The sequence below is a fragment of the Diplotaxodon limnothrissa genome, linkage group LG15 (assembly GCF_057381915.1).
Source record: "Diplotaxodon limnothrissa isolate DT_005_m linkage group LG15, D_limnothrissa_male_GT1.1, whole genome shotgun sequence".
Classification (NCBI taxonomy): domain Eukaryota; kingdom Metazoa; phylum Chordata; class Actinopteri; order Cichliformes; family Cichlidae; genus Diplotaxodon; species Diplotaxodon limnothrissa.
This window is the reverse complement of record NC_140610.1, coordinates 13,755,156-13,777,332: the sequence shown is the minus strand read 5'-3', so window position 1 is coordinate 13,777,332 and position 22,177 is coordinate 13,755,156. Positions and strand designations below refer to the sequence as shown.

The following is a 22,177-nucleotide window of genomic DNA, read 5'->3' as shown; positions in this document are numbered from 1 at the left end:
CATAAACACATGGATTGCATTTATAAAGCTGAGTCTTACCCTGTTCTAAAATGAGTTTTATAAAAGATTAATGTATTATGTTGGTTTTTGTTACTTCCATCCCAGAATGTTTCTTCTTTTGTTTTATTTTGTTTTCTCAACTCAAAAACTCAATTAATAATCAATTAATTAATTTTAAACAGAGATAAAACACTTGGGGTAAAGCTCACTAACACCAGCTTGCACTTTGTTTTGCTTCTGCTTCAGTTTCCTATGACACCCCATTGAACAGATAAGACAGTTTGTCTGAGTGTATCAATAATGCATGATGAGAATACTCTCTCATTTACACTTTTCTTTTGCATCCTTTAACCTTTTTCATCCCCCCCGGCTTTCGTTCCTGCTCACGATGTTTAGGCTGTTTTCTCCATTCACCTTGAAAGAAAGCTCCTGTCTCCCGCGTCCATCAAAACGAAAGCCCGACCCCCGCTTTGAGAGGGAGGAGCTTCCTAGAGCTTTACTGAGTGTATAACACTCTGTGGCCATCCAGAAAGTGTGTCAGAGGACTGTGTTTGCTCCCAAAGTAGATGACTGTTCACATTCTGGTCTCTGTATTACTGACTGCGAGATACGAGAAATTTTTATTTCGTACATCATCCCAAGCCAGGACAAGGTGAGTGTCTTAACACTTCAGCAGCTTAACGTACGAGTGTTATTATTCTCTCCCATTTTAGGCAAAACATAGTGTCTGCTCGATTTCATTGTTGTCACTTGATTGATTTATTTTTTTGGTAAGCATGCTTTTTGTTTCTTAATCTTTTTTCTTGGGGGGTCTTTAGCGAATCGTACGTCAAAAGTCATTTTGCACCGCCTGTGCGTCATGGTCACATTTACGCACATTCTCCTCTGAGATTTTTGTGGTTTTTAAACCCCACAAAAGAGTTAGTGCGGAATTCAGTCAAGCAGACTGGGTCTGTGTGTGGGCTTTGGCTCATGCTCTTTCTACAGTGCCGTTTTCAGGTGTGATAGAGGAGAGAAGGAATGTGACGAGACGCTCTTTCACTGAGGACTAAATCATCTTTTGTCTCTTCACAGGTTTTTCGATTGTGGGATAGAATGCCGGCGATCATAAGTAAAAACTCCGATTTGGAGTTTGACTCCTTACAACCGTGTTTCTATCCGGATGAGGACTTCTACTTCTGCGGTCCCGACTCTGCGCCACCGGGGGAGGACATCTGGAAGAAATTCGAGTTGCTGCCCACTCCGCCCCTCTCTCCAAGCCGCGCCGCGCTACCGGGAGAGCCGGCAACTGCCTCGCTGGAAGCAGACCCCCTTGGCTTCGGGTTAGGGGACCCACTGGACTGGGCATCCGAGCTGCTGCTCCTGCCTGGGGACGATATATGGGGAGCATCCGACGATCTGTTCGGCTCCGCTTTGGATTCTAATCCCAACAGCATCATCATCCAGGACTGTATGTGGAGTGGCTTTTCTGCCAGGGAAAAGCTGGAACGGGTGGTTACGGAGAAACTCGGCAAAGCTATTTCCACGGCGACAGCAGGCAGCAGGAGTGTGTGCGTCAAGGCGCAGGAGGTGGTGAGCCGCAACTCGATGTCAGAGTGTGTGGACCCCACAGTAGTGTTCCCTTTCCCGATCAACAAGAAAAACAGCACCAGGGACTCATCTGGGACCATTAAAACATCCACGGTGCACGGGAGCGCGCCTAGTGACTCTGGTAAGGATTTGAAGACGTTGTTGTTATTATTATTATTATTATTATTATTATTATTATTATTATTATTATTATTATTATTATTATTATCAGTAGTAGTATTGTGTTGGTTGTTGTCGTTGCTGTTGTTTTTGTTGTAAGCCCCTACCCTAACAAATCGGAGTGAGTGCAGATTGTTCATATGACTGGTCTAGAATCGGATTACCTCGTTAGACATAACACACACACACACACACACACACACACACACACACACACACACACACACACACACACACACACGATCGCGCAGTGGAGTAGTGACACAGTGAACGAGGTTTATGTAATCAACAAGGTCTCCATCCGGCAGATGGCGGTAAAATGGGGAATTCTGTGACTTACTGAACTCAGCTGGCATCTGAGCAAAACAAAAAGACATCACACACACACACACACACACACACAGTCAGACCAGGTTGTGGGAGGAGATGAAAAGGTGTTTAATAATGCGATGAGCTGATAAAGTGTCAGGTTCACGGTACCGTGAACGCTTTCATTACGCATGAATTGAGGGACAATTTGCGCACAGTGGGTGACAAACTGACACTTACTCCACAGTCTGAGACAGACAGTCTGAGCCAACTGCCGCCCGACATGAGGGGATATCTAAAATTAATACTCAGAAAGAGAAAACAAGAAATAATGTCTAAAACGGAAATACGGGATTTGTGTCAGGATCATAATGTTAGATGTGTTTAGATTGGGTAATGAATGTTATGTGTACTTAAAAACTAAGACTTCCATCACCGGTCTTTTATAAGTTCCCTAAACAAACACCAGCCCTTATCAGCGTGTTTTCGTTGTGGAACTGTAGTACAAAGCCCCCCAGCTTGGCACAGAGGATAGACTCAGCCAACCTTGCCAAACACCTCCTCTACAGCGAATAAAAGAGGACGGAGGAGAGCTTCTTTTAGGCGTGTGTGTGCGTGTGTGTGTGGGAGGGGGGTGACAGCTTTGAACAAGCGCTCCATCTCGACAGCTGTCTCCCTGGCGCCCCTCCAGGTCTGGAGCTTAAAGGGTGGTGATCCGATCGCCTGCCGCCCCACCGTCCAGCGCACACTGCCGCCCCGATGCGCTTCTGGCGTTTGAAGCGACCCATTCTTCGTTGTGCAGCACGCCTTCTGCACTTTTACATTAAGGGGAAACTGACCCTAAAAGATCAACTGTGAGGACCCCCATTTAAAAAAACAAACAAACAAAAAACAGAAGCAGTTCGCAGGAAAAGCAGGGTCAGGCACTGCTCCTCTTCATTTTCCTGTTTACAAACTGAAACTAATATCTGCTCAGACATGAATTGACTTTCTTCTCTTTATATTCCATTCCACCTCAATTAAAGAGTTGTTCCATTCTGAATTTCAAACAACAAGAGCTAAATCTCAGCCACACATGTGGCAAAATCAGGGACACCCCCTCATCCAGCCAGCTGTGGCCAGCTTTGTTGTGATGACAGGAATAACATCTGTGTGTGTGTGTGTGTGTGTGTGTGTGTGTGTGTGTGTGTGTGTGTGTGTGTGTGTGTGTGTGTGTGTGTGTGTGTGTGTGCAGCATGTGTTCAGACATTCTGGTGCAGTAGTGTCTGAAGTGGGTTACCATAAGCTGTAAAATGCCACACTCCTCAGATGCTCCTGAGCTGATAATGGGAGCCATTATAACAAAGGCATTTTAATGGGGTCTCACGCTCTGCTTCTGGTTGGTCACTTCTTGTCACCTCCAAAAGCACCCGTGGATGATAAGGGTCACCTGCTCATCTCAACATTAGCACATGTATTAAGATCAAGAGCTCAGGTGGAAATGAGGTTTTTAACTTTAGAGGTCAGAGTTAAACCTAAGTTCTTAATGCATCTGATTCTACTGGCACACTTTCAGTGTGAGTGGAGGTGTGCCGATAGACTGAAAGCACCAGACTAAAGCCGTCTTATCTCCAGAGAAGATTAAGAAAGTTTTGAATAAGGGAGGGAGAATGAAATGCAGAAATCCAGCCTGTCTGCTCAGCGCTGACACTGAACGTGTCAATTCCTGCAGAATAGATTAGTTACCAAATGACTGACAATAAGCATTAAGAGGTTTCTGCTTGTGCAAACAGTATTGAGCAACATTCTTTCTCCTACACCTTGATCTCGCTCACATGTATACCTGCCACTTGCTGGCACACACAGATGGAATAGTGCTGTGTCAGAGCAATTAATCACTCACGTTGTTTTCTTTTCTCAGAAGAGGAAGACGAAGATGAAGAAGAGGAAGACGAAGAAGAGGAAGACGAAGAAGAAGAAGACGAAGAAGAAGAAGAAGAGGAGGAGGAAGAAGAAGAAGAAGATGAGGAGGAGATTGATGTAGTCACAGTAGAGAAGAGGCGCTCTACAATCACCAAGGCATCACCCATGGCGTCAGGCACTGTCACCATCTCTGTACACCCCAAAAGTCAAGATGCAAAAGGAATTGTCTCAGGGTCCGGTTCCGGTGTGGTGAGTCGATTCGTCAGCCGGGCTCCTCAGGAGCTCATCTTGAAGAGAAGTTCAGTCCACCAGCAGCAACATAACTACGCAGCCCCCTCACCCTATGCTTCAGACGATGACCCAACCCCGCCTCCAAAGAAGCAAAAGATGTCTGATGCCCTGCGCCTTCCTTCCAGAACCATCTCTTCATCCTCCTCATCTTCCTCCTCATCCTGCAGTTCAGTCACCAGCACATCAGGGGTGCGCAGCAAGCGCAGCTCCAGCGGGGACAGCAGCCCGAGAGGCAGCTCCGACTCAGAGGACAGCGAGCGCCGACGCAACCACAACATCCTGGAGCGCCAGCGCCGCAACGACCTGCGATCCAGCTTCCTGACGCTGCGCGACCACGTGCCGGAGCTGGCGCACAATGAGAAGGCGGCGAAGGTGCTCATCCTTAAGAAGGCCACTGAATATGTGAACTCGCTAGAGACGGAAGAGATGAGGCTCCAGCAAGAGAAAGAAAGGCTCCAGGTCCGGAGGCAACAGCTGATGCGCAGGCTGGAGCACGCAAGGACTCGCTAACAGACAAGTGCTACAACACAAACACTCACAATATACCCTGGACGACCCCCCCCACCCCCACCCCTCTGCATCAACTCAAGTCTGATACACAAGAAGATGCACACAGAGGCCTTCATATTTGTTGCACACGTGCACACACCAACACAACATCTCAGAGGATGTTTATGTTCAGATGTCAACACACACCTTGGAGGGGCGGGGTGCCGGGGGCGGGGGGATGCTCGGACTTTCACTGCCGCCACTTTTTTTGCACATTTGTTGACGTTAAGAATGTTTAGGGTTTACTTTTTTTCAATCCAGTCACATTAAAGAAAGATTAAAAATGCACACACACACACACACACACACACACACACACACACACACACACACACACACACGAAAAACAAAAAAGCATGAGGAAGGAGAGAGGACACTTTTTTTGGTCTTCCCTTCTTCTGTTTTTGAAAAAATATAATTTCTATTTGTACTTTTTTTGTACTCACTGTGACACCAGCCTGGAATCTAGTTATTCCCACAGGGACGGGTGTTGGAGGGCACTTTGCTTGGAGAGTTCATGTACAAGAAGAAGTGCACACTTACTTTGCCTTCACCACTGCAAAACTGAAAAGACTGATGACTGAGGTGTCACATAAACAATGCCACTACAGGTCCTCTTTCCCTCACTCTTCTCACACTGGTGCTCAAACCAAGTCAGTGGATGTATAACTGCGCACCTTGCTAGCCGACACTTTTGTATATAACAATAGTGTACAGACAAAATACACTCAGATCTGCCTTGTTTTGTAATACAGTTTGTCCTTGTTCTTTTTTTATATATATATACACATGTCAGAAAGCTGCCAACATTTAGACTGGAAGTTTATATACCTTTAAAAGTACTGTAAGGCCTCAATTTTGAGAGTCATGAAACTTTGTAATATAACAATATATTGTTTTCTTTCTCTTCCCTTTCTTTGTATTGTATTATATTACTAATTCAACACACCTTTTATGCTTTTAGTGTGAACCTGATACATACTAAATTTGATACTTATATTTTCGTATGAAAATGAGTTCCTGGTAGATATCACTTTATCTCGTCATTTTTTCTTCTATCTCAAATAATTCTTTTGTACAGAAAATGTGTTCTATCCTCATGTACCTGGCCTTTTTTTTCTTTCTTCCTTTTTTTTTGTTTATATTTGCTATCGGGTGCATAGAACTGGGTAAACAGATATAAGATGTTTGTTTTTTTGTGTTTGTTTGTTTTTTTTTTTCAATTTAAAATGTACATTTAGTGCTGCAACTCATAGCACTTTGAAATACCTCATTTTGAAAAATAAATAGATATCATAAAATCTTCATCTTTGCCTTTGTGGATTTTTTTTTTTTTTAACCTCGTCACCCTTTCATATCTGCCTCAATCTGTTTACTTCCCTGTTTGCCTCCACATTTCTGTATTTGTTGTGCTGCTCTCAAAGACTCATCCTGACAAAGAAAGCGAGTGTCTTCTGAATGCTCTCTGTCTCCGCACCCTGCAGCTACCTCCCCCTGCATAGCCTCTCACACCCACCCACACACACACCTACACACTCACTCACTTCAGTTCACACACACACACACAGACACACACACCTCTCTATTTTCCTCTCTCACCAGCGCAGCTCTTCCTACTACATTGTTCAGGCTGTTGCTATGGAAACTGGAGCAGCTGCTGAGTGGCAGACACGAGAGTGAGGCTTTTATTTGTCTGTTAGTAGTCTGTGTATTTCTGCCCGAGTGTGTGTGTGTATGAATGCAAATGTGTGTCTACCTTTTGTTGTGGTCTGTGTGTGGCCCCGGCGCCTGATATCTCCGGTGTTGTGCGCTGCCTGCCACGATGCCAGGACAAGGCTGGATACTGTTTACCAACATAGGCCACATGGCTTTGCCCCTCCCCACCTGCTCTTCCCCTTTTTCCCTCTCCTCCTTCCCTCTGTGCATCCTGTGTTGGGCCTTAGCCCAAATATGCGCCTTTCATGAGCCTGTTCAAGCGCTCTCTGGAGATGGCTGAAAGAGAAATCTGTTGCCACGGTCTGTATAGCCATTTAGCACAGCAGTGTGCTCACAGAGGGTATAAGAAAGAGAGAAGTGCACTAATACAACATAAAATACACACTGCTGATGAATTGCAGTAATCCCTTTAAAAAAATAGATAGGACAACATGATCAATGATTGTTTCTCTTTCACCAAAAGTGATATATTACTTCCTTTCTAGAACGAACACTCCGGCGTTTAATTTTTCAGAAGCACAATTGTCATTTAGCTACTTGCAGAACCAAGATGGTCCTAAGGTATGAGGCCTATGTGAGAGACAGGGGTATATGAAGACAGATGACTTTGTTTGGGAGTTGAGACAGTACAACACTGAGCTTCTCAGTGGGGGAGTGGCACTGGTGGATTACATAACAGGGGTCTGGTGTCTTTGTGCATACTAACTGTACATGTGTGCGTACAGGATAGGAGACCCTGTGTGTGCGTGCATGTGTGTGTCCTCTCATGGGACTTCCCCTTACCATCTGCCTAATGACTTATCCTGTCTGGTTATAGGATAAAAACAAGCTCATAGACAATAACGCAGAAAAATAAATGGGGGTAAAAAGAAAAACAACATATCACAGCAGAGAGAAGTTGTTTGGTTCAGATGGTAAGATTAACTTTAATTTCACCTCATAGTGTTCAGCACCAAACCCCCTGCCAATACAGATAAACCTGACTGGCTCAGATATGCTCATGCATTGTTTTACATGCTTCTTCTTGAATCTCACATGTTCCAGTTGCAATTTAACAACCTTTTCCCTTAACAACTTAGCCAACCTGACATTAGTGGGGTGGATATTACAGCTGACTTTGGGCGAGACTAAGGGTACACCCTTGACATGTCACCAGTCCATGACAGGGCTAACACAGAGCAACAGACAGCCATTCACGCTCCCTGCTAAGCTATCTGCTCTCTAAAATGAGGCTAATTGTTTTAGAAGGGAGTAGCCATCTTCTGCGTTAAACAGACATATGGCCATGGCTTTTGCCTGATTAATATCCATTATCTCTCTGCCCGCTGACTGCCTGGCCTGAACTGCTCAGACACACACACACACAGGCACACACACACACACACACGATGCAACTCTAATGGGCTTAGACCCCACTGATGGATGTGCATTAAAGCTACACAGGAGATGGTGTGGCATGTTGCGGGTTTGTGTCATCTACTTTGAGATCTTCATTACCCCCGCCATTAAGACTAGCCACAACGTTTCCATTGTGCTGTTGGACACCAGATCTGTATTCAACATATTAACCTTCCTAAATGTAGGAATACAATAGCGTATGTATCCATGCACAAGTGTGTGTGTGTGCATGAAATGTGGCCAAGCTCTGCGCAATGGCATGCCCATCACACATGTGCCACAATAAGCTCCGTATGGCGAGAGCCCCTTTATCTGTGTGTGTCGTGCATGCGTGTAAGGGGCAGGGGATGGGGGTGAAGGGGTGTCACCATCTGTTATGGAGTCCAGCACGGTCGCAGGTGCTCAGAAATGGTGTGTGTTGGGCTTATTGTAGGTACAGCCTGAAACAAGGAGGGTATCGGGGGGTATTGGGGCAGAAAACATGGAGGTGTGCGCGTGGTGGAGGCAGTTCCTCCAGGGAACTCATTGCCCTAGCTGAGTAATATGCAGCCGTGACAAAGAGCTGTGGAGCTACAGTAATTGCAGAACACATAGTGGACAGCTAAGCAAGAGAGGGAGGGAGGAAAAGAGGGAGGGAGTACAGCAAGAGAAAAGAAGGCCTGAGTGTTTGATCAAAGTTTACCAAAGTCTGAGGAGATTTGCATACAGATGGCACTGTAGCATGGCCCCCCTGGAATACCTTTCTCTCTCTTTATTTTTCTTTCTGCATCTCCCTCTCTCCCTCTCTCTCTCTCTCTCTCACTCACACACACGCACACACACACACACACACACACACACACAGCCTCTCACACAAATGTAATAGGGTGTCATTGAAGAATACATGAATAGCCTTTCAAGAGTGCGTTCTGAGGAAGAAACGGCTTTGGCTGCACAACACAGCACCTACAACAAGAAAGCAAAAGTGAAGGAGGGCAGTTAAGAAAGACTGAAAAAGAAAGAGCGATAAAAAGTAAGAAAAGGTAATGATTAAGACAAGATGGGAAGAGAGAGAGTGGCAACAATAGAAAGAAAACAAAGAGGAAAAGCCTTACCACATCAGTAATTACGCAAACAGCTCTGGGCCAGTAAATTTTGTTTCAACACTCATCCAATGCACATATATTCAGTGATGTGTCTACGCTGACATTTATACACTTCCTCCATTAATCCATTCCCCTGGCAAATCCTTACACTATATTGATCTTGAATGTAGCTGTTTAGGGGGTATTGATCATTTAAGTGCCTTCCTCTTACATAAGTTACATATTTCTTTCAAGTCATTGTTATGAGCCACAGACAATTAGCCAGCTGTGCCAACTGCCTCAGCTTCTATGACATCTAACAGTTAAAGCCACAAGAATGCCACAAACCAGCCTGAACTTGCTGTCAGCTGCTGAACTTCTAAAAGTTTAAAAGAATATTAAGCTACTAGTGTCAAGAGGGCTCGGAGGCCATTATGTGGGAGTGGACCCAAGTGCAGACACAAATGGAACAGTGTTAAGGTTTTCACAAGCTTTATTATTAACACAGAGAAGCAAATACAAGACAAGAGTATGTGGCGGGGGCAGGGGACTAGAGTCCACGGGATTGACTTGGGAAACATGGAACGTGGGATGTATGCACATAGATGCAGGGAGTTTAAGTTAAACTGCCGTAGGACTGGTGACAGTCTCAGCTTCATAGGGTCCAGTGTAGCTTGGGGTGAGCTTGTGGGTGAATGGCCTGAGGGGAACGTCCCTAGCAGCGAGTCATTTTTTGGCCTGGAGTGTACTTTGAAGTGGGTGCTCTTAGTTCTCATCTGTGTAGCGACAGCCTTTAGTACCATTTCCTAAGTCGGAGTGCAAATGTAAGATCAACATCATTCTCATGAAACAGGGATGACTGATAACCCAGAGAGGCTTCAAAAGGCTCTAGATGAGTTAAGTCAATTTGTGCATACTCTAACCAAGGAAGATTCAGAGACCAAATTACCGGGTTTTGTGTGGTGACATAGTGGAGGGCTGATTCCAACACCTGGCTGAGCCTCTTGGTCTGTCCATTAGATTGTGGGTGATATCCAAAGCTGAGGCTGACTTTGGCTCAAAGAGCAGTACAGAAGGTCTTCCAGACCTGTGAAGTGGATTGAGGACAATTGCCGTAGGGATGCCGTGGTGCCTGAATACATGATCAATTAGGAGTTTGTCTAGGGCAATAAAATGGGCTGACTTGGAAAACCTATCAATAAAAGAAAGAATTACGGACTTTGCGGAGGAAACAGGCAGCCTGGTAACAAAATCTAAAGCTATGGGGTTGTTACTTGTTGTAGCAAACCTGATGGTCATTGAGTGCACAGATGGTGCAGCAGCTACATAGCCTTTGACACTTCTTTCCACACTTTCCCACCAAAAGTGACTTTTGATTAATGAAATTGTCCTACCTACTCCAGGGTGGCGAATTTAGAGGTGTGAGCCCAATGGATGACTGCTAAACGTGCTGTAGTCGGGACGTAGCAGCGATCAGGTGGACTGGTACATAGGTCAGGCTCATCCTAAAGGGCCTCGCGGATGGCATCTTCGACGTCCTAGGAGTCGAAAGGCACCTTGCAGGTGGCAGGAAGGAATGCGGCAGTCTCAGGTGGGTCAGTGTTGGTGACGAACTGGCGGGACAAGGCATTGGGCTTGACATCCTGGAGCCTGGATTCCAACAGTTCTTCGTCACCCACATCATAATTTCTCTTGGCTGGAGGGAGGCAAGAAGAAGGCACAAGCCAAGCGTCTACTTCCACTATGAATGGTTTTGTGGTATGGGGTGAATCAAAAGGAGTGTGGAACTGAACAAGTTTAATTTAATGAAGCCTGCTTCAGTATCAAGAGACCAGATAAATGGCATCTGGGTGGAAGTGAAATGAGTGATTGATGTGGCTATCTGGCTGTAATTCTGAATGAAGAGACGGCAGAAGTTAGTGAAACTGAGGGAACCACCAAAGGTGTTTTTGGGATGTGGGAGTGGGCCTTTCACTTCAGGCTTAAATTCTTGCAGGGACAGTTTTTCTGCAGAGGGTATTTGGTTTTAATTGTGATCCTATTCAAACCTTTATTGTCAATACACGGACGGAGTGTCTTATCTTTCTTAGCATTCATCCATCCATTCTCTGCTGCTTATTCTTTTTCAGGGTCGCCAGTCTGTCGCAGGGCTAACACATAGACACAGACAACCATTCGCACTCACATTCACACCTATGGGAGGTTTAGAGTTTCCAGTTAACCTATCCCCACTAACTGCATGTCTTTGGACTGTGGGAGGAAGCTGTAGTACCTGGACCTACACAAACATGGGGAGAACATGCAAACTGCATCTTTCCTCCGCTCTGTAGGGAGGAAGGGACAACCCCTTATCCTTACTGAAGACCTCCTGGAGGTCATGATATTCCTTGGGGACTGAGGTGAGATCTGGTGGTGAAGGTACAGCAGGAGATGCTTCTGATGTTCCTGAGAACAGAGCTGAAGAAAAGTGAGGCAGAATAGACTCCAGCTTGTAACCTTGTGTCCTGACCAGTCGATGTGGAGATTGTGTTTTCTTATCCAGGGGTAGCCGAGAATTAAAAACCTGTCTTTTGACCCGGTGGCGTGAAGAGAATGAGTGGTCTGATTTATACTGAGTGACACTGGCAATAGTAAACGGGGTTTAAAAACTAATCAGAGATCCACCCACTCGTATTCCTGTAATTTCTGGTCGGCAGAACATATTGGGAAAACCAACAACCAGGTTATCCCGAAGAGTATCTCTGACTATGGACAATGACGAATTTTGAGTCTCATGGGCTGGAGCAGCAGAAGACCAAGCTGGGTGCTACTCCTGTCATCTTAGGAAAGGAAACTGAGGCTACAGTCCACATAGGTTCACCAAAGTTTGACAACAGAAAATTGGAAAAATGGTCTGATGATTCTTAGTTTTTGCAGTGACATTCAAATGGTCTTAAACATGTCAATTTCAACAAGTTCTTTGTATTCAAATTACCTTCACAGTTGTGAGACTTCAACCCAGTAGAGTACTTTTGGGATGTGGTGGGAGATTTGCATCATGGATGGACCAAAATCTCTGAGGAATGTTTCTTGAATCTATACCACAATCTATACACACAATCTCTGGACAAGTAAAGACCTTCTTTAATTTGTCACAGACACTTGTTTGCAGAACACTTAAACACAAGTTGTTTTTGTTGTTTTGTCTTCAGTATAACTGTGTTGCAACGAGTAATTGTAAAGGAATTAACTACTGACCTTTGAGCTCCATGTTACTACTAGCCTGCTGTGTGTAACCGTTGTTTTACTGCTTGATTTATAAGAGTCACCAGCACCGGCATTTCATCATTGTTATACAAATCCTTTTACATATGGGTGGGGCACAAGATGAAACATAAAGTGTGCTGTGTTTAGTATAAATAAGCCACCTAATACAACTACTGTGAATATATACAGCGGAAACAAAAACACATGATGTCCTATGTGTTAAACTAATTACGAGGCTTTCAAAGAATGTTTTTCTCCATGTATATCTTTCCAAAGGAATGCTGTGTGCATTTGCGCAATCCCCATGTTGTTCTGTGCATACGTGTGTGTACACTTATCCCATTGTACGTGTGTTTATTTGGGGTAATCACCGGGGCGCTTCTGTGTTTGTACATTTGAAGTGAGATTGATTCATGACTGTTCCTCCAGAGGAAAAAGATAACAAATGTTTTTCTGGTCCAATAAACACCCTCTGCCTGTAAAACAAATTAGAGTAAACTAAACCATCCTCTGCATGCACCAACACATGCTTAATAGATGGCTGGCTGGGAAACTCTCTGGTACTAAGGTAGAACTCAGTGAGAGACGTATTGATCAAGCCTCCCAGACTCCCTTGCGGGCTTTGCTGCCAATCAATGAGTATGTGTTTGACTGGGGCAAGGTTTGCCAGCTACTTCAAAACTGTGTCAAAAGCGCACGATCAGTACAGCAAAAATGGGCGCTAAACGTGAAGTGCTTTATCAGAAACTCCAATTAGTGGACAAACCAACAGAGACTAATATAGTCCATATTTAGACTCTATGTGAACATATTAGACAAATATTTTTAAATCTTTAAGATTCATGTTGAATAACATTGCCAAACTGAACTGCTTGCACTGAATAGTTGATAAGTGATGCTACTAGCCAATCAAATCAACGTTTGAAATCAAGACATTGTGAATAACATACATGTACTTGTCATAAAAATGAGAAGTACATTGGGTAAAAAAAGAAAGATCAAACCTCTGTATGGTTGTAGTGTGCTGATGCCCTGTGGACACACTTAATATATAAAAGAGTCAGGGGAAGACACCTTACCTAATTAAAAAGTCACTGAAGACTGCAAAGGGAACATCTGGATAAACCAGAATTGTTTTGGAAACAAGTGCTGTTGACTGATTGTGCACAAGGTCTGGACTGGGGGTGAGAACAGGATGTACGGGGATGTAGTGCGAGTGGTTTAGGAGTGTTTTGCCTTTTCAGCAAGAGCCTGCCCCCACACCGCCAACAAGGAAACAATACAGACATTAAACTTGGATTTGTTGTTGCTCTAAAAAGAAAACTAAGTTCAAACAAGGGTAGCTGGATTAAAGCTTGTGTAAAACAGCACGAGAGTGTAGCAGTTGCTTTTGATACTACTGAATCTAAAAGAGTGCAGTCTACCACTTTGAACTTCATTTATTCTTTCTTTTCCCTCTGTTTCACACATGTAAGGCATGAAGAGTTTGTGATTTATTTTCTCTACTTTAGCAAGCATGCGAGTACTTTTGCAAAGTCTAATTAATCATCTCTGCAGCATGAAATGGAATACATAAGAGAAACTATAGTGCTACTACTACTATGAAAACAACTCAAGTCCAAAATGCCTATTTTAGATATTAATAGTGAATTGCAATGACATGTGATTGCTGCAATCTGTTCTTTGGAAGCCACACGTGACCTTTTGTATTGTGCTACAAGCTTAGATACCTGATGTTTTCATGTATTCTTCTTACAAACAGCATCGATGCCTTCTTTGCTCACTTTAAAATAATTGCCTGAATTAACATAAAGCAATATAGATTTGCTATCCTACATCTGGGACCTGAAAGTGGCTATAGGATATGCATGGAGGCTATCAACACTTCAGGGCCGACCTTGCTTGCTTCTCGACAGTTATCTGTCGGTTTGATGGCGAGCTGGTGTGCGACAGGGCAGAGGACGGGGGCCGCGCGGGTCAGCAGAATCCTCAGCAGGCGCTGACACATGTGGGACAGAGCTCAGTGGAAATCGGGTTAATGAATCGTAGAGAGAGGGAAACGGCAGGGTTACTCGTCTTTCAATATCCCCCATCATTATCAGTTGGACCAGTGTTCATCTGCACAACATGGGGAGAGAAAAAGATGAGGGGGTCAGTAGGTGGCAAATCTGGACCTGTGAAAAGGATTTCAGACAATAGATCATAGATGTGTGTAAAACAAAGCAACTGCTACTGAAGCGTCACGGTCAATTTTGAAGGAAATAAAAGATGGGTCTGTCTCTTTTTGTAAGACATCATGTTATGTGATTCACTCTGACCATTAAGAACCATGTGAAAATTTGATAGTTTAGCTATTTTTCCTTCTGTATGCATTCTCTACAAGCCCTTTTGTGTCTTTGTAAGAAGATATTCTCTGGTGGGCCTTTGGTCCATGACCAGTCCATTACAGGCTTGTCTGCCTTTGCTGTCACTTCTTTTCGATGGATCAGTGAGCTTCAGATAGAACCACCAGTCTCAATTTTAATAATACCAGCCTGCTTCTGCACGCAGACTCAACTCAGATGCAAATCACCGCGTCTTATTAAATTGGTTAAAACAAATTCACTCCACAGCTACACCCTTTCTTCCTGCAGTTGTTACCGTTCTTGAAAGGTATGCACTGACAACCTGACAGTGGTGAAATAAAGCTTTTAATTACTGAAGAAAATTAGGACAAATAGCCTGAATCCAGCCTATTCACACACATAATTCGCCTATCTAAGAGGATGAAATACATTAGCATATTTAATTGGCGGCTTATGCCCATCTCTTGTGTTTGACAGCTGTTGAGTCAGACGACAGCATTGTTCGAATATGAGTCAGCGCACGCTAATCTAATCAGGGAAACCTTGGTTGGGGATCGAGTTAGCATTTTGGATATCAGCAAGCTCTCAGGATTACACACAGGGGTTAATTACAGAAGAATCAGATTCAGAGAGAGCTTTAACGGTCGTAAGAGTAAGGCAGTAGTATTCACGAGCCGGGCTGATGGGAATGAAGGTCTACAGAACAGCCTGAGACTATGATGCTGTGGTAACTCAGGCATGGCATTGATTACTTTAATTGGTGGACCAGGAGCAGGGAACATTATTGGATTTGATTTAATGCCCCCTCCCTCAAAGAGACACTTCAGATACAATCCACCAGTGCACTGGTTATTGCTGGACGTTTGCACTATTGGTAACATTTAACATCCATCTGGGATTATACATCAAACAAATGTCTTATTTTACAACTCCTCCACACACATTTCAATGTCCAATGTCCTCCAATCTGTCCTTGTTTGATATTGATTTGAACTCAGAAAAATACTCAGGTCAGGGGTTTTTCTCAGGTTTTCTGGCAGGTAAACAGCTGTTCATTGATAAATACAAGCGCATATAAGGACAAAGCTACGGCCAAAATTGGCACTTTAAAGTGCTCCTTTATTAGTGTTATCAGATTGAGTGAGATGATTCTCAACTGGCCATGGATGCGCGGTAGAGCTCTTTCAGTCGTCAGCAAGACTAGAAAAGTGTTATATAAAACCATTTCCACTTGTCTTGCAAAGCTGGTTGGTCAATTGCACGCAAGCTAGATGAGACCTAATTCTAGTCTGTCCTTTTTATCTATGTTGGTGCATTTATTAATCCTTTTATTTTCAGATGTTTTGATTTGATTTCATCAATCCTGAATGGGCAAAACAGTTTTCAAGCTTGGTTGCTGAAAAGATCACATCGTTTAATAAGAATATGCATTTGTACAATTGACCTCTTCCTCCTAATTGTCTGCAACTATTTTAAATGTACAATAGTTTCCTCCTTTTTGGACACCACAGCTTTCCATTGTCTCAAATGTAATTGGTTAATATTGCAATTATGTGTCTGCCACTGTAAAACTCTGTGGGGAAAAACTGAATAAAAGCACTGGAAATTCCAGTTTTTGTGCTGGAACCATTGCTACAACCACCTGCTGCTGAAGAAAATGGGATATCATGGTCAGAGATAACACCTCAGCAACTCAAAATACACGATTTGCTGTAAAAGGTGTATCAGGCTTATATTTCCTCATTTGTTTCACTTATTCTGCCATCTACAACAAATGAGTGATTAATTACATCATCAAGATATTTCCAGTACGTTATCCAAATTCCTTTTTCTCTTTCCATTCTTCCTCTATCTCTCTTGTGCACACAAAGTTAAATAAGATACACAGCCCAATACACTGACACATTCGAGTGAGTGTGCAGCATGCCATTGATGCTCTGCTCTGGCTTCATCCATCACTGATAATGGCTGAGGACAGCTGTGTGTTCAGTCTCCCCCTCTCCATCATACCGCAAGCTTGAGGCGGAAGGATGGAATGGAGGAGGGGTATATTTATTCTACTCTACCTCCTAATCACACACTAACCATCCTGTAATACTATCGTGAAACCTCCACCCCCCACAACAGCTCAAACACCCCCCACTCCAGAGAATACCCGCCCGGGGCTGGGCCCAGATGGCCGTGCCCAGCAGCGGCCTGCGTTTTGCCTCTATCTGAATGTGCACTCGAGGCTGGATTTGGAATCATTGATGCAAAACTGTGTTACACAAACACGCACAGACACAGATATGAGTGCCTTCATGCACTACTGTGCACAAACCGCTATGCATACTCCAACTATTGCAGTGTCACCCACACATCAGTACACACACACACACACACACACACACACACACACACACACACACACACACACACACACACACACACACACACACCAAACAAGGATGCAGTGTTTAGACTGGAGTTAATGAAGAGATAACAGCTGATGTAATTTGTTTGCACATGAATTAAGTCTGTCAGGGTTCCATTCTGGTTGATATTTCTGATTTCATACACTACCTTTGGTGTTCATGAGTTAAAAGAAGCTATTAAAAAAATCTGTCCTTGAACATCTTCTAACCAAGATGGCGCCGCGGATGGTCGCCCTGGTGCTTCAGTGCGTTACTTTTGTTTTGTTTTTGTGCATTTCTTCTGTGTCTGGGCACTCCTCTGGATACTCGTACACCAGAGAAGAGCTCCTTAACTACAGGACTACAACGCCTGTGGATTTATTTCCAATATTTGTCGCATCTGCGGCAGATTTACTGCTGACTCTGACCAGGAAAGCGAGACGCCGAAAGAGAGGGAAGCGAGCCGGCGCACTCGTGCGTTTGAGGAGACGCGGACTGCGAACTGCTCTTCCTGGGATCTTCCTTTCTAATGTACGCTCACTCGGGAATAAGATTGACGAACTGGCCCTGATGAGAAGCATGAACAGAGACTTTGCCTCCTCCTGTGTCTTATGTTTTACGGAGTCGTGGCTCAGTGAGAACATCCCAAACTGCGCGCTCAAGCTGGAGGGCTTCCATCTGCTGCGCGCGGACCGGCAGGCCGCTCTCTCCGGTAAGTCCAAAGGTGGAGGTCTCTGCTTCTACATCAATAGTGGCTGGTGCACAGATGTGACAGTGATTGCTCAGCACTGCTCTTCCTCTCTGGAATATCTTTTTATCCACTGCAAACCGTTTTATTCTCCGCGGGAGTTTGCTTCATTCATCCTGGCCGCTGTTTACATCCCGCCAGACGCAGATGCGCAGGCAGCTCAGTGCGCACTCGCGGAGCAGATTCTCCACACGGAGCGGACATTCCCGGACTCTCTCATCATTGCTCTTGGGGACTTTAACAAAGCCAATCTGAGCCATGAGCTTCCAAAATATAAGCAGTATATTAAATGCCCGACCAGAGAGGAGAGGACATTGGACCACTGTTACAGCACGATCAGCGGGGCCTATCGCGCGGTGCCCCGCGCTTCACTCGGACTTTCTGACCACGTCATGATCCACCTAATCCCCGCGTACAGACAGAGGCTGAAGCTCTCCAAACCTGTCGTGAGGACTAAAAAACTGTGGAGCAACGAGGCTGTGGAGGAGCTTTGCACGTGTTTGGAGACCACAGACTGGGACACATTGAAGGCTGCCTCTAACAGCTTGGACGAGTTTACGGACACTGTCACCTCCTATATCCACTTCTGTGAGGACAGCATTGTGCCATCACGCACCAGGGTGAGTTATAACAATGACAAACCCTGGTTTACTCCTAAACTCAAAAAGCTGTGGCTGGAAAAGAGAAAGGCGTTCAGAAGCGGAGACAGGGACTGCTACAGAGAGGCCAAGTACAGGTTCACTAAAGAAGTGGACATTGCTAAACATCAGCACTCTGAGAAGATGCAGCAGCAGATCTCAGAGAATGACTCGGCCTCTGTGTGGAAAGGTTTTAGGAATATCACAAACTACAAGCCTAAAACCCCCCACTCCACTGATGACTTGCTCTTAGCCAACACCCTGAACGACTTCTACTGCCGTTTTGACGAGCCATCAGGCAGCCTTCACACCTCCAACGGCCCCAACAATAGAGACACTTTGGACACTAATTCCCCCACCTCTCCCCCCTCCATAGAGCCATCACCACCTTCAAACCGTTCACCTACAACACCCCCCTCCTCACCCCACACAAAAGAGGATTTCACACCACTTCCTCCCACCACAACTCTTCATATTCATGAAGCAGATGTGAGGAAGCAGTTTAAGAGTCTGAATGCTCGAAAAGCTCCCGGCCCAGACGGTGTGTCTCCTGCCACCCTCAGACACTGTGCAAACGAGCTGGCCCCAGTGTTTTCTGGCATTTTCAACTCCTCACTGCAGGCATGTCATGTGCCTGCCTGCTTCAAGTCCTCCACCATAATCCCTGTCCCCAAGAAACCTAGGATCACTGGACTAAATGACTACAGACCCGTGGCTCTGACATCTGTGGTCATGAAGTCTTTTGAGCGCCTAGTTCTCTCCCATCTCAGGACCCTCACGGCCCCCCTCCTGGACCCCCTGCAGTTTGCATGTAGAGCCAACAGGTCTGTAGACGACGCCATCAACATGGCCCTACACTTCATCCTGCAGCATCTGGACTCCCCAGGAACCTACGCCAGGATCCTGTTTGTGGACTTCAGCTCTGCCTTCAACACCATCCTTCCAGACCATCTCCGAGGCAAGCTTTACTAGATGAATGTGCCTGATCCCATCTGCCGGTGGATCACTGACTTCCTGACGGACAGGAAGCAGCATGTGAGGCTGGGAAAGAATGTCTCGGACTCCCGGACCATCAGCACCGGCTCCCCTCAGGGCTGTGTTCTTTCTCCTCTGCTCTTCTCCCTGTACACCAACTGCTGCACCTCCACCCACCAGTCTGTCAAGCTAATCAAGTTTGCAGATGACACCACCGTTATTGGACTCATCTCGGACGGGGACGAGTCTGCCTACAGGAGGGAGGTTGAACGTCTGGTGTCCTGGTGCAGCCACAACAACCTGGTGCTGAATGCCCAGAAGACAGTGGAGATTATTGTGGACTTCAGGAAGCACACAGCCCCACTCCCCCCCATCATCCTGACTGACACCCCCATCACCTCTGTGGACTCATTCCGCTTCCTGGGTACCACCATCACCCAGGACCTGAAGTGGGAGCCCACCATCACCTCCGTCATCAAGAAAGCCCAGCAGAGGATGTACTTCCTGAGGCAGCTGAAGAAATTCAACCTGCCAACACGGACGATGATGCAGTTCTACACTGCAATCATCGAGTCCATCCTCACCTCCTCCATCACCGTGTGGTACGCTGGAGCCACTATCAGGGACAAACAGAGACTGCAGCGTGTTGTGCGCTCTGCTGAGAAGGTGATTGGCTGCAGACTCCCATCTTTGCAGGACCTGTACACCTCCAGGACATTGCGGCGTGCAGCTCGGATCTCAGCTGACCCTTCTCACCCTGGACACAGTCTGTTTGACCTGCTCCCCTCAGGCAGGAGGCTCCGGTCCATTCGCACCAGAACCTCTCGCCATAAGAACAGTTTCTTCCCCTCTGCTGTTGGACACATGAACAATAACCATATGACTGTTCCCACCACTAACACATGACCCTACGCTGTGTTCACTGCATCATTCCATGTTTGGCACTGATCACCACCTGCACTCATGTATATATCTTTCAACGTAGCACTCTTAATTCTTATTCTCATGTATATATCTCATGTATATCTCATGCACATATCTTCCCACGTAGCACTTTTAATTCTTATCCCTACTTTTATTTTTTTCCATGTCTATTTAAGTGCTATTTATGACACTATGTTTGCACTGAAGCACCGCAGCAATTTCCTAATGTTGTAAACCTGCTCAACATTTGGCAATAAACCCCATTCTGATTCTGATTCTGATTCTGATCTTATTCAACTCAGCTGATTCACAAGGAATCATTTCCTACATACCACAAGTTTTAAGATTAAATATGCGATAATCACCTCTTTGCACCATGAAAAAGTCCTTGGCATCTTTTGGGATTATGTGCTTGTTCTCTGGCAGTTCATTTATATCAACAATGTCACTTGAGCTTTTATCTCTTTGTATTTAAAGGATCTGTAAAACCACATACTGTCAGCCAATTAGGTAATAAATTAGGTAATAAATGTTCACAGCGAGGGCAGTGTCAAGTGAATGATTATACCTGACACAATGAACTTAGAACTTCTGTCGTGAAACTTAAATAATATTGCACTTTTAAAAGGTGTTACAGGTGCATAAATGCTAGATATGGCCAGATTCGGAGATAGGTGGTTGCTAGACAACATGATGATACATTAAATTTGATATGGATAAAATATAATAATCAGGTTTTGTAGATTAGTGTTGAGATTTTGTGGGCACATGACCACAGACCAAAAATGTGCCATTTTGGCACTATCATAGTGACAATGTAGGATCAAGGGAATAAGGTTCCAGTCACACAGGCCTACAGCCAAAATTCAGTTTTACCGACTGGAAAAATTATTGCTAAAGTCACACAGGCCTACGGATTGGCCAGCGACCCCATGGCAACCACCTGTTGCTAGGAAAAAATGTGTATCTCTCAACTGACTGCTATGGATGGAAGTGACAGACTTATCTACAAACAAAGTAAAAGCAACTTCCAGGAGCCAGTGACAACGAATTGAGGAATGCACATTTTTCCCTAGCAAACAGTTTTTGTATCAAGTCCAGTATGTCAGACGACTCATGAGCAATGTGCGCATGACGCCACGTGAGAAACCTCAATACAAATCTGATGATATCTGATAGGATATTGGGAGATACTCTGAGGTCCTTACAGAAAATATAACTTACTGGCAGATTAGCTCGTTGAGGAAAGGAGACTGAAGGGTGGCTAACAAGTAGTTATCAGTGTACTTAATAACAGTTTGTAAAACAAACCCCAGCATGCAACATGGGAGTGTATAAATCTTGAAGGGAACTAGATGGGATAGTAAGACCGAACTATGGATTATATATAAGACATGGATCATCAATAATCATAAACCTTCTACAGTCTCAAAGGCTTTCTCCATTCTGAACAACAAAAAATGTAACATGCCTAGAGAACAGACCTTTTCCACATAATTGTATTTTAAAATAACTACCTATACATGGTATGAATTATGGCTTGAGTCTCACACCTGAGTTCAAAACTGACTGTAAGACAATTTGTAAATAAGCTAAACTGTGATTCTTCAATCAAATCCTGGGGAAAAGCAACATTTTGATGAGTTATCATATCAAGTAAGACATTTGTTTGGGTCAGTAAAAACCGTTTACAAAAGCTCAGATGGATGATTATTTTGAAATGACAATAACAGAATTTGTCACCAGCAAGCCGGAAATTATTTTGTTTTATTATTCCACAACAGTGGATTTTATTTACAATGCACATCTTTCCTCATTATTGACTAATCTGTAATCTAAACACAACAATGAGGTCATTTCCAGTAAATCTCCACAGATGGCAAGCTAATGCTATTCAATTAGCAGGTGATGGAGAAGGGTGGAACCCGAT

The 22,177-nt window shown here is 44.6% G+C and overlaps 1 protein-coding gene across 1 annotated transcript; it reads left to right on the top strand.

Annotated features, from left to right (window-relative positions):
- Positions 1 to 573: 573 nt before the first annotated feature.
- Positions 574 to 4,827, top strand: mycn (MYCN proto-oncogene, bHLH transcription factor). Its single transcript, XM_085372620.1, has 3 exons — positions 574 to 652; positions 1,075 to 1,711; positions 3,959 to 4,827. The coding sequence occupies exons 2-3, from the start codon at positions 1,096 to 1,098 to the stop codon at positions 4,759 to 4,761; spliced, it is 1,419 nt and encodes a 472-aa protein (XP_085228746.1). The 5' UTR covers positions 574 to 652; positions 1,075 to 1,095; the 3' UTR covers positions 4,762 to 4,827.
- Positions 4,828 to 22,177: the final 17,350 nt, after the last annotated feature.